The sequence below is a fragment of the Aptenodytes patagonicus genome, chromosome 7 (genome assembly GCF_965638725.1).
Source record: "Aptenodytes patagonicus chromosome 7, bAptPat1.pri.cur, whole genome shotgun sequence".
NCBI classification, from domain to species: domain Eukaryota; kingdom Metazoa; phylum Chordata; class Aves; order Sphenisciformes; family Spheniscidae; genus Aptenodytes; species Aptenodytes patagonicus.
The window spans coordinates 21,749,343-21,762,172 of NC_134955.1; the positions used below are offsets into that span (position 1 = coordinate 21,749,343).

At 36.7% G+C, this 12,830-nt stretch overlaps 1 protein-coding gene across 12 annotated transcripts in view; it reads left to right on the forward strand.

The window, feature by feature from the left end:
- Positions 1 to 12,465, forward strand: part of PPP6R3 (protein phosphatase 6 regulatory subunit 3) — a 64,393-nt gene extending 51,928 nt beyond the window's left edge. For 9 of the 12 annotated variants that reach the window (XM_076344317.1, XM_076344312.1, XM_076344315.1 and 6 more), the window contains 6 exons: positions 905 to 1,058; positions 2,400 to 2,506; positions 3,474 to 3,624; positions 6,720 to 6,737; positions 7,049 to 7,171; positions 10,808 to 12,465. In XM_076344317.1, coding sequence (XP_076200432.1) covers positions 905 to 1,058; positions 2,400 to 2,506; positions 3,474 to 3,624; positions 6,720 to 6,737; positions 7,049 to 7,171; positions 10,808 to 10,859 — 605 coding nt within the window. In that variant the 3' untranslated portion in view covers positions 10,860 to 12,465. Of the gene's footprint in view, positions 1 to 904; positions 1,059 to 2,399; positions 2,507 to 3,473; positions 3,625 to 6,089; positions 6,347 to 6,719; positions 6,738 to 7,048; positions 7,172 to 10,807 lie in introns of those variants that run through there. The other 3 variants (XM_076344314.1, XM_076344322.1, XM_076344323.1) reach the window with 2 other exon arrangements.
- The last annotated feature ends 365 nt before the right edge of the window (positions 12,466 to 12,830 follow it).

Below are 12,830 nucleotides of genomic sequence, written 5' to 3' on the forward strand. Positions count from 1 at the left end.
TTCATGTTCAAGTCGCAGTAGACTAAACTGGCTTTAGTTAAACTGGGAATATCTGTAGGTAAAAACCCTGTGTTTATCTAGACTGTAAGGAATTAAACTAAAATAGAAGGAAAAGTTAAGGGTTTTCTTTTCTTTTGTCAGATTGGTGTCGTTGGCATCTGTGTGTCAAACAAGTTTTGATCCATGTGGGTCTCCTCCCATATCTGCCTGGGTTGGAATTTCTAATTGCTAGTCAGAGCTTCCTTTTCAGCCTGTTTTTTTGTGTGTAAGTGTTAATGAAAAACATGTTTCCCTTGGGTAGGTGAAGTATTTTGAATTGACCTATCCAAAATTAGATGCTGTTAAGTCACAGTTACTCCAAAATTTAAAATCCCAATAAATATTTGAAGTTGTAAAAAGCCTTAAAGTTTTCTGAAACTTAGTGGTGTTAGTGCATGAGAAATTATTTAGAGACTGCTCGTACGTAAGTTGACATGCTCATTTTCTATGTTCATGAAAATGTATATAGGAAACTGAAAAAGGGATGAAAACTTTTTTTTTATTATAGACATTAGTTTTGAAAAATGGTAACAAATGTTGATGTTTAAAGAATAAAGTGGGATTACACTCATGATCTATTATGTTTTATTGTTTTTGTTCTTCGGATAAGCTATATTGATTTTTAGCAGAATACTCTGAGTTACTGTTTTTAAAATTCTGCCTTACTAGCAGAATTTCCCTTTTAGGGAATGCATTCATTTTTTAACAGTATATAGAGGATTCTTCTGCATGTGCTTTAAAGTCTAGTTATGAATTTTTCTGCTCTCTTTGGAATGTACATATAGAGAATCAGTGTGTTAGGCACATGTGCACTCATGTTCTTTATTTGAATATTTTCCTAATGAACTTGTTGATGGTTTTTCAGCACCAAACTGGTCAGCTAACTTTGATGTACCCATGGAGACTGCACATGGTGCCAGTCTGGATTCTGTTGGGTCTGATGTGTGGAGTACAGAAGAACCTATGCCAGCAAAAGAAACTGGCTGGGCTTCCTTTTCAGAGTTCACGTCCTCTTTGAGGTAAGAATGTTAGTGATTCAGGGCAAGTTCTTCACTACTAAATGTAATGGCAGCTGCCGTTTGGTTTCCTTGGGGTGTCCATCTCTACCCAAGCCTGTGTTGGTAGTGTTCTGGTGGAATACAAGGTGTGTAGCGTCTGAAGGGCCCCATGTGTTATAGCAGTATGCCTTTGTATGGTCTACCTCATAGCAGGCTTTTGTAGCATGGGTGGACCCTAGTGTGTCATTGTTTTACAGGGTTTTTAAAGAATATTTGGGTCCTTTAATATTGGTCTCTCACCAGAATATGGGCTGTGATTTTTTATTTTTAGCGTAGACTGAACCCAGTGAAGGGTTGAACGTGAACTATTGAATGTAAAGGTCATAAAATGTCGATGATGATTCTGTTTTATGGATGTTAGAGAACAAACAGGTTTGGGTGGTTTTGTTTTTGTTTGGTTGGTTTGTTTTTTTTTTTTAAAACTTGCATGGTTATGCAGCTGTGATATATCTAGGTTAGGCAGTTCTGCACTATTTTGAGAATGCCCGAGATACACTTTTCCCTTCTTGGCTTGAACTCTACATAAAAAAAATAACTGAAGTCATCTGTGTAAGTACCTAATCAATTAGATGTAAATTTTGAGTTGCCAAATACTAGCAGTCAAGAACTGATTCCTTCTTTAATCAGAAGACTCTTCCTTTTATACATCTGGCTTTCAATTGTCTGTCTGGGCATTAAACAGCTCGGATATAAAAGTATTATTTTTTCCAACATAAAACAGTGTATTTCATGCTCAAGGCAGGTAAGTTGACAATACGGGTTTAGAAAATGAACACTTGGAGTTGCCACATTAGTGGATAGAAAAGTTCTTTCTGAGTTCCTCCAGAATGAAAAACTTGTAGCTATACTGTATATACGATTAAGTAGTAGAATCTCTTCCACAGTGGATGATGGAGGACTGTGTTGGCAGTCTCAGCAGAGAACCATTTTTCAAGTTGCAAAGAGTGCATTTAGAAAGTCAGTTAAAAATGTTGGAAACACTACAAGGAGCCAGTGATACTTGTATGCCTTATTTACCAGGGACATGTCTGCTACTACTTGTAAACAAACCAAATAAAACAAGTAAAAATAAAACCACCACCAAACATATACTCAGTCAGCTCAGTTCTGGTGGATTTTGCATTACTAAACTTCTGTTTAGCATGTCTTCCCAAGACTCCTACAAAAAAGCTTGCTGTCATTCAGTTTCAGTAGAGTTCTAGGCCTCATAGCTTTGATATAGAACTAAAAATACTGTTTTAAGAACATTTCATTCTGCTATTCAGAAATGTTTCTAAAGCTCTTTTACTTTTGTATTTGAAGCTCAAAAGATTCCTTAAGAAGTAATTCTCCTGTGGAAATGGAAACAAACACAGACACAATTGATCCCTTGAGTGCAAATGTAACTGCTCTTGCAACACAGCTAGAGAGTAAGTACACCGCATTCAGAAATGTGAACAGATTGATTTTTAAGAGTTGTACCCAAGAAAGATCTCCCTTAACTTTAAAATTTAGGTTTCCAGAGACCTCTCATCTGGCTCTGCTGCTGTTCTGCCAGGTAATGAAAATGACTTGTCAAAGAATTTCTGAACTATTTAATAGTTTCCTATTTAAAACAGGAGCCAGTGTTACTGTTACCTCTAAAAAGCCTGCACATCATGAACAGAAAGGCATTACAAAGAAGCTAAGTGTGTTCTGTTAGAGAATCCTCACCTGTGTCAGCACTTAGTTAGCTGAGCTGATGCCCGAGAAGAGTGGTAGCTTCTAGCCTCTTCCTATATGGCAATAGGCCAGTAGCCTCAACATGTTCAAATTTCCACTTCCTGCTCATTCCTTTCCAAGTTACCTTCACTATGCATGCACTAATTCTTTCTTCCACGTGTATGAACTGGTTAAAGGCCAAATATGTGCTAATTAGCTTTTTGTATGTATTATTAACAGACAGAACAAGAAGTGCAGATGAGAAGTCCAGGGAGACTGGACTTCCCAAAGGCTTGTCTGTACTTGGAAACTTCCTGTCAAATTTGCACTGTGTGGGCTTGTGTAATGAATTTGACTGTACAGAAAAATAATACATCACTATAATCCTACTATCCTACTAAAGTCTTGTTCAGGCAAACCTGTTGCAGTAACCATTGTCAATCTAAATCACTAAGTGGCTTGCAAAATGGAAAAAAAAAAGTTATGAAATGTGACTTTTTCTCAAGCCATCTGTTAAAAAGTACTTATGCTCTATATATGTGTATAGTGGGGGTTGCAGAAAGGTGACTTTCTCTGTAAGGAAGAATTTAAGTGTACAAAACTGCAAAAATATTGTTCTGGTTATATTGGCTTGTATGCTTGCTCGTGAAATAGAAACATAACCAGTCGTGTACTAAATTACTCCTATATATCTAGCCCCAGGGAGTGTTGCTATGGAGGCCAGCTCAGATGGAGAGGATGATGTAGAAAATGCAGACAAGGTAACTGAAACAGTAATGAACGGCAGCATGAAGGAGACACTGAGCCTTACTGTAGATGCTAAAACTGAAACGGCTGTTTTCAAAAGGTGAGAATACCTGTTTATTGTCTTCCCACCCTTGTAAAATAAGCACTGTTGATGGAACACTGTGTCATCAAAAAGAGTTCTTTGCAAGTGATGATAATTCCTGAGGCTTTAACTAGAAACCTTCTTCCAAAGTAATTGTTTTGAAATTTTACTTCCAGTTAGTTACTATAACATATAACTTCCCTTATCAAGCCTTAATTTCAGTGGAAGATTATTAGTGGAAAACTGACTCAATAACTTTTGACCCTGATGCACATTATTGTGCATTTTTATGTATAATTATTCTTTTAACATACAGTTAATTGTACGTCAAAGCTAAGCTTTTTAAATTTTGCACAGAATTGTTAGATTTGGGTTAGAATTCCATCCCTCTTATCCAGGAGGATGGAGGACAGAAGTTGAAGGCCAGCCAGGCACTGCTCTTGAGAGTAACTCATCAGACATTTGCGGTGATCACTGGTGGTATGGATGATGGTGTCAAATCTGTTCTGGACTACAGGTGGCCCATAGAATTCTAGAATAACGGGAAGAACAAACTCCTTAATTTTGGTATCTTCTGATAACAAAGTGTTTGATTCAGGAATAACTGTCTTATAATATGGTTATATTGCATATCACATATATCAACATTGTGATCCTTTTATAGGAATAAAGCACGCTTCCATTTCATCTACTTAAGATCTCATCTACTAAGATCTTGTGATTTTAGATTTAATGATCAAGTGCTTTTTATTTAGTATCAAATCTTTATGTAGGGAAACAGAGGCTATAGGCAGTCTGACCTGCAAAAATAATTTTGCCTTTATTAATTGAAGCTGGTAGCCCCCCCACCCTGATCTTGACAAATCAGAACATATTACTAGCATTTTGGTGTGCAACCATCTTCTCATTCTTTTAGAATAACTTCCTAGTATCTGTCCCTATTCTAGCTTTAAATATTGAAAAGAAATTGTCCATATGTCTTGAAAGTTGCTTAAAAAAAAAATCCCAGTCCATTTCAGTAGAAAAAACTTCCCAGTGTTAGTCCTTACATTGCCCTTCTTTTAAATTCATTTTACTTTGTCCCGTTAGTGGTAGTAGATAAGTGCTATTAATTTTGGATAGTTCAGGAATTGAAACGTAACAGCTTTCAGTCACTCGCTTCCATCCTTTTGATTATCAAAGCAATAAATGACAACTCTAATCTCTTTTGGCACCTGACTTAACTTCTGATGTTTTTCAGTACAGAGGAGGGAGCATTTATGGCTGCACAGTACTTATAAATTAAATGGCATTGTTAGAGGAATTGAACCAAAGCAGTTTAGAGGAGGATTGTGACTCAGTGTGGACTGATGTGGCAAGACATAGTGCCTTGCTGACTTCGTAGATGACGCATCTGCTCTCCAGTTTATTCTGTATTTTGGGGAATACTTTTATATGATCTGCAGTCCTGTTGTGTTAGATGTTTACAGTTTGATTTAGTTATCCCTGCTGTTTTTACACTTCTCCTTAAACTGCTTTAGTTCACATGCAGTTTAAAGTTCTGTGACTTCTCATACTGGTGCAAAAACTAACATGAGGAGGAAGCATGTGGTGGCAGTTCCTGTCTGCCTTCATGGAATTACCTGCTTGAGCTGTTGGAGTAAGCACTTCAATTCTTGTAGTTGGAAGGACACGGAGGTGCAAAGGGAGGCAACGTCATAGAATCGCCCAGGTCAGAAGAGACCTCAAAAGATCATCTACTCCAACTCTTGTGGGAAAGGGAGCCCAGATGAGATTATCTAGCACTCTGTCCAGGCGCAACTTGAAAACCTTTAGCAGTGGGGACTCTGGGATCTTGATTTGGAAAGGGGAGATTAAGGAAACGTAGAAAGAGGCTGAAAGGTGAGGTCTTAAATATGGAGACTGTTCTACTCTGATAGAAGTATGTGGCCTCATACTGAGTCAATGCTCACATGGCTTTCTTTAAACCAACATTTAAGCGTGCCAGAACAACAAATGGGAGAGAAAAGTAGTATTTCCTTTGGAATAAATACCTAAAACAATGCTGGAATAATAAAAGTCTATATTAAGGGACAATTAGAGAAGCGAGAGGAGGGCCTACTCTGGCCTGTGTACCTGGCAAAGTGGATGCTTCCAGACCGAAGTTTTATATAGGTTTCTGCCAATAGAAAATTGATGGTGTTGAAGTCCATGTAGAGAGGAGGAGGAGCATCATAAGCACAGTAGTTAATTTGTGGAAAGCTGCAAAGGGCAAAAATGTGGTTTCTGAACTTAGTTCAAAATGGAGAATGAGAAGGGAAGAATGATAGCAGAGACTACCCCTTTTTAAAAAAATAAAAAAATTAGGAGACCAGTTCTAATGGTGATAAGTATTTTATTTTGAACAAATACAAAGAGTATCAAGGCAAATGAGATGGGGAGATCAGGTGGGGAAAACTGGATCTTGATAAGAGATTGCAATGCAAAAGACAATATTTTTACAGGCTCTGCAGATATAAGGAGGCATGCGAGGAAAGAGACGAATTCATTGAAATTTAAAGGATCCATTGAAAGGAGAACTCTAAGAATAGGAAGAAAAATCAGCAGAGTGGCTTTAAAATGTTCCTGACTTCTTGCATAAATAGATTTGTTGCCACAGAGGTATAAGATAGATTTTTGTGTCTACTTCGGAGCTATCTTGTAACTATCTCTTCCAGGTGTATGGTCAAATTTGTATTTTAGTGCACTCATAATGGTGTGGCTGAGGTGGGAGAGGGTAGAATAAATAGAGAGGCAGAAAAGCTTTGATTTTTGTATTTGTTTGTTAATGACTTTTGAGGCTGCCTAGTTACATGGTAATGTCTTATATAGTGTGAGTGTACTGCTTTTTTGCTGAACTATGTTTGGTTTTGTCTCTGAGGAAATTCATGAAATAGATTGGGCTGCAGTCTTAGTACCGCATAACCCATACATCATATTTCACTGTGAATTTATTAGGGAGTTTAATAAAGATGATGATAAGTTAATGATTCTGCTGATATGTTTCATGGACAGACTTTAATGCCAGTTTCTGAAGGAAACTTGAATTTCTCTTATACTTTCTTCCTTCCATTTTTGCATACTTCTGGCTTCAGAGTGTTGAAATCCTATCGGTATGTATAGTAAAGGATCATGACTGTGACTTGTTACTACTTCAGGCATCACACATTTCCTTTCTGATCTTACTTGTAATCACTGTATTTCCTGCCCTTTTACCCAGTCAAGTTTTAATGAATGTAAACACCGGTGCATTATTAGGTGTTTGTGAAGTCTAGAGCCATGTGCTTGATCTTCATGCTGCAATCATAACTTAAAATCCATTTGCATGTGAAATACGGACCTGTATCCCAGTTTTTTCCTGTTGCCTGAAATTTCCCTATAAGTAAAATGAAAAATTAAATAGCTTCTTTCCTTTTTTTTTAAGTGAGGAAGGAAAATTGTCTACCTCGCAGGATGCTTCTTGTAAATATGTAGTAGAAGAGAATGCAGAGGTTGCAGAAGAGGCTCCTTCAGCTCTGCAGCCTACTGACAGCAGTCCAGAACAGAGGTAACTGCATTCAAGGATGCTTTCAATCCTCTAAATAGCAGTTTGCATGTTTTTCTAATAGGATTGATCTAAAGAGATTAATGAATTCCTGTTAGTTATCAGCTCTGAGTTTAGCTCAATCTAAACATGTGCTTGCATCTATCTTATAAAATTCTCACAAGTTATATTTTCTGTTGATTCTAAGACTTTCAAGTTGTCAAAAACGTATTTGCCTTCTATTATTTGTCTTGCAGGGTGTTGTATCCCCATTCTGTTTTGTGATATGTTATCAAGTTAGAAAGTGTATTGATACACTTAAGAAAATGATGATTAAAGAAAAAATATTAGGGGAATAAGTTTGACTTTGTCCTGAAAACTTACGTAAGTTAGGTCTACCATTTTTTCATTCTGTATTCTATACTGCAGAACAGTTTGAGGGGAGTCCACTAGTGCAGCTGCATGGAAGTGAAATGGTGCCTTAAGTGATGCTTGTTTGATTGTTAATCAGTTATTATTTGCACCCTTGTCTTCATCGGGTATTAACCTGAATACTTGTAGATTTGGAGAAGATTTTTCAAAGTACATAAATAATTTGTTTCAAATAAAACTTGCCTGAAATATGGAGCAGCCTGGATTGCTCAGCATACTTATGGGAGGAAAGAAAAGAAGACATTTTTCTTTGGCAGCTTGGCTACTAGTGCAGTCTCGGAGAATAGTAATTCAAGATACAATTCTGAGGGGACCACCACCAAACAGAGAAAGCTGCTCTTGCATAAATTTGTTTCTCTTAAATTGTCAGGTAGTACTGCTTTCTGCAAAAGAAGGTGTTTGACAGTGTTTCTCCTGTTTCATTTCCTGCTGAAGTACTTGTTTGGTGGTTCTTTGCCTCCCAAGTTACAATGGTATGGAAACATACACAATAAACTCCAAGTCTAGTATGGCTTCACCAAAATCAAATGCACGTAGGGTGACGTTAATCACCAAATATTAGAAATGCTTAATGCAGATGTTTCATATCCAAGCTAGTTTCTAGGCTTTAGTCAGGGCAAGATTCATCTTTATCTTAAAAGCCTAAAACAATGAAGAGCTTAAAATAGGTGAGAACATTTCCACCCTTGAAGGCAGTATTCAGTGAAGACCTTGCTCTGGAACTTAGGAATTCATAAGTACTTTAAAATTAATATCTAGGCAAGAGTTTACTGGTTTCCTAGCAGAACTAATGGCTTGTGGAACATCAGGTACAATCCCACAGGCTTGATTCTTGATGTTAAGGCAAAGGGTGGTATGCTGCCATTTCCTGTTTTAGATGTAATTCAAGAGTGCCCAGAGGAACTGTGCTGTCTCAAAGAAAACCCTTGTGAAAGGAAAACCTAAATGTGTATTTACTAAACCTTGAATAATCTGTAGGGTCTGCTCCTCTTCCTGCAGGGCAGGGCTCGTGGGGGTCAGAGCTGTGCATGCTGCCTTCTTGTTGGGGAGCTGAGGATGTTCTGAATGGGAGCATGTTCTGAAGGGAGAGAGGATTTTGCTTAATTAAAAGCAATTCCAGGAGTCACTTTTGCCTTGCAGTATAAACCAGGGGTATGATTCTGAAAATCAGAATTCAGAATGTATATATACACACATGTATATTTTCTGAATCTGTATTTCACTAGTTGTTTTAATAGTTTAAAGTCTGTTGTGTTTCTTGACTTTAATAGATTTTAAACTATTATTAGAGAAATGTGGTATTTCTCTCACAAATCCCGTGAAAAGCAATCATTTTTAAGACTTTGTGGACACTATTATATATCTAGCTTTCTAGTGAAGACAAAATTGAAATGCTTTTGTAAGCAAAGATTTAGAGTAGAGCTCTACAGACAACACATAACTCTACTGCATGTTCTGATTATACTGTATGCAGACTAAGAAAGATGCAAGCATGTTTGACAAATTTAGATTCTGTTTTTTAGACTTGTTTATGAGCTAGTATGTCTTACCTCTATGGTACTGGGTGTTACACTAAAACACTGCTACCTTTTCCTGTAAGCCAGAACTTTCTACTCTGCATAAATTCCTTAAATTTAATCAAGAAGTGGATTCTAATCAGAAAAAAAAACAACCCTGTATACTTAGTTAAAGTGGGAAACCCAGAAACTGTCTTTCACAGCCTCTTCTTTATCTGGAGGTACTGTTTTTATCAAGACAATATTTTTAATGCTGATAAGCATTAAATTGTAGGGAAGAAGTCTTTGGGTACTAGGTGACTGCCTTTTGAATAAAGATGCTTGTCTAAACCAACAGAGGGCTCTCAGAACTAGCAGTTCGTTGGATTGCTTTTGAGTTGCAGGAAATCTCAAAGAACTCCTTTCATTGATTCCAGCTGGCTTCAGCAAAGCTCAGTACTTTCTCTAAAGGTGGCTGTCACAGCAGATCCTCATATAAGCGCAGTGTAAATATCAAGATAAACATAATTGTGCTTTTGGGGCTCCATGCATGTATGACTAGTGGGAGGAGTCCCCTAGGTAGGTCTTTGGCTGGTGGCCAGCAGTAGAAATCTCTGCTAGGAGCCCTGTTCTGTCATGGACTTTTTTCCAGTTAATGTGACTTACTGCTGTGCGGACTGTCAGACTTCCTGTCCATGCAGCACTTGTTTCTTACCTTCCAGGTTTCTCTAAAAAGTGTTTACTTTTGTCTAGTGCTGTCTGTCTTTTGTCTAATGCGTACATATTTTTTTAAAAAGTGTTTTTAGAGCTTAGCAGCCAAAGACTTAGCTAGGGGACTCCTGCTGGTCATGTGCATGTAGAGCACGGACCCAAGAGTGGCTTCTCTGTGATGTACACCATCAGAGAACAGGAGTTACAGGTAACTTTTCTCATGTGTAGTTCCAAATGGTATTTATATTCTTTAAGGGAATCTTCAAATGTATTCAGTAGACTTGCACTCAGTGGAAGTTGAGATATTTTGCCTTTGTTGCTTGCAATTCTTAATGTTCTCATGTACTACTGATTTGATCTCTCTGTGTTAGTCCAGAGCAATTGAGCCCATGTTTACGCTAAACTTCTTACCTAGAAATGTATATACTGTTACTGTTTTCACTTTTGCAGGTTTATTCCTTATTTTCCTCCGTACTTCCTGAACTTTTTGTGCTAATGGACTGACATTCAAAGTATTTGTGAAATGGCAGTTCGTAGATTAGATTAGTAACTAAGGCAGGGGTTTTTTTAAGACACTTGTTTTTCCTGTTGTGTCTTAGCTGCTTACTTTCAAATGCAGCCTTAAATACTCCTGGTATCACATTTCGCCTCACAGAATAAGATTTGGAGAAGTATCAGAAATGTGCTTTTTATTAGTGATTCTCTTGGGGAGATATTGCATCTCTAGAGATCACTTAGTAGCCCAGTTAATAAAGATCAAACACTCTTCAGTGGTGTGCTCAGTTAAAGTGCTATGCTTAATTAGACAATAAGGACTCCAGAAATGCTGGACTCCAGAAAATAAATGGGATGAGCATGTTATTAGCATGTGTTTCCTCTATTCAACTCAGGGGTCATGCTACACATGATCTGGCATTATTGGGTTTTGGGGTTTGTGTGGGTTTGTTTTGTTTTTGCACCTACCCAAATTTGTTTTAGACCCTTGTTTCTTGTATACTTACATCTTTTTTTGGCCTCTTAGGACTGATCAACACACCCATTTAGGAGAGGCATCTGTTAATGGCCCTGTATGATATGTGATGTCTACTACCTTGGCTGAAGAAAATGAACTGATATCCAGGTGTTTGAGTGTTTCTTGAGGATTTCATCTAGACCCTGTTGAAGCCAGTCACTGCTGCACTAATTTCACAAGGGATCAGGACCAGCAACATTTATATTCTAGATTTTAAGACATTGTACAGAAATTCATAAGTGTAAAAATATTGCACATTGAGAAATACCAATAATTTTTGCGTATGTTTATATTGTATTGTTCTAAATAATGGGTGGCCTGTGAAATAAGATCCTGCTACCCATGTAATGATGACAGTAGTGTTACTATAGTTAAAATGGCTGTAAGAATAGTTTTATAAAAAAGTGAATACACAAATCTAATGTATTTGAGACATAACTATTTGACGATTAGTGTGACCAAAGTATTTAGCAGTTTTCATACATTTTTCACCTTGTAAAAAGAAAAGAAAAAAACAAATTCATGTTTCTTCTGAAACGGAAATGCCCTATAAATGTTATTTTGGTTGTTTTAGCTTACAAAAGTGATTTAAATAAGAATTTTCTGGTGTTCAACATTTTACAACAGGTTTTTTAATTGGTAATTGTTTTCTGTATTGTTTAAAACAGATCAGAAATGTAAGTCTATTGGTAGAGATTTTAAGTATTTATTGCTACAACTTAGTTGACAAATTGATGTTACTGTAAAGCCATATGTTCTGTTAAGTCTTGTTTGCTTGAAACAATACCTTACAGGTGAAACACTAGAATATTTGAAGTGCACATGGCTTGTTGTGTTTAAGTGATTCACCTGCCTTTTAACCCATTCACCAAGATTTAGTTTAATACCAAGCATTATACAATGGAACATTTCAGAACAATCTGCGTATTTAAAACGCTATAAACCTTTTAGACAAGTCAAGTAAATGAAATGCCCGTGCTGCTAATGTAATTACAGTACATGCATTTTAAAAGTATATAGTGTTTTTAATACCAATTTTGGCAGCAGAGCATGTTAATTGTTACTTTCACTGTACTGATCTGTGTGAGGCTTTCATTTGTATGTTCTAAACCAGTTTTTTCACAGCTGGTTTGTATATATATAGTGATTATGGAAATTAATTCAGTGTAATTTATAATTTTCTATGTCAGTGTAAAATTCCAACAGCCTTCTCAAACAAACAGAAGCAATAGACTGTATATTGCCACATTGTCTGGTGAAAGGGTTAAAGTACTTCACCTCCTGCACTTTTAGATGCAAATCCATTTTTGTTTCTGTAATAGTTATATTCATTTATTTTTTACATAATTTGTTTTCCTGACCAGTATTTAAAGCCAAAAGGATACTCTAAACAATGGCCAATGACTTATTTTAGAAGGCGTCCCAAGCAACGTGCCTAAACATTACATTGCATACAGAAATAAAAAAAAAAACAACACATGTATAATGGCATTGCCCTTATTGCTTCCTCTTGCATTTTCTGCAGCAAATTTCAGTGGCATTCATCATTGCGAATTGTTATAAACTGATCAGTTGTGTGAAAATGGAGGGGAAAAAACACAGTATCATAGGTGGAATTGGTAACTATGGTTGCCCTTTTATTTGTACTTTATAAATGATTGAATCAAGTCGGTTTCTAAGTTGTTTCTTCTTCAGTTCAGAATTAATTCCAGATCAACTTGACCAAAAATGTTTTGTATATGAGCTTTAAGGTTGGCAGCTGTCCTTTTATCACCTTCTGATCTGTTATTGAACAAGCAGTTTTGGAAACAAAACTGCTCATTTCAACACATGAATTGCAATCCAAGTAGAAATTCCAAATACAGGACAGCAGTGTGTTGGCTTACATAAGTTTGATGCTTATAAGGAATAAAACTTTTGTCCTTTCTAGTGGGGCTATATGTCCCTTGCTAACAAGTTGAATTAACTAGCTACATAGCCATGAAAAGTGAAGGAGATACTGGCAGCAAATTAGTTGAAACTGTATTTTAGC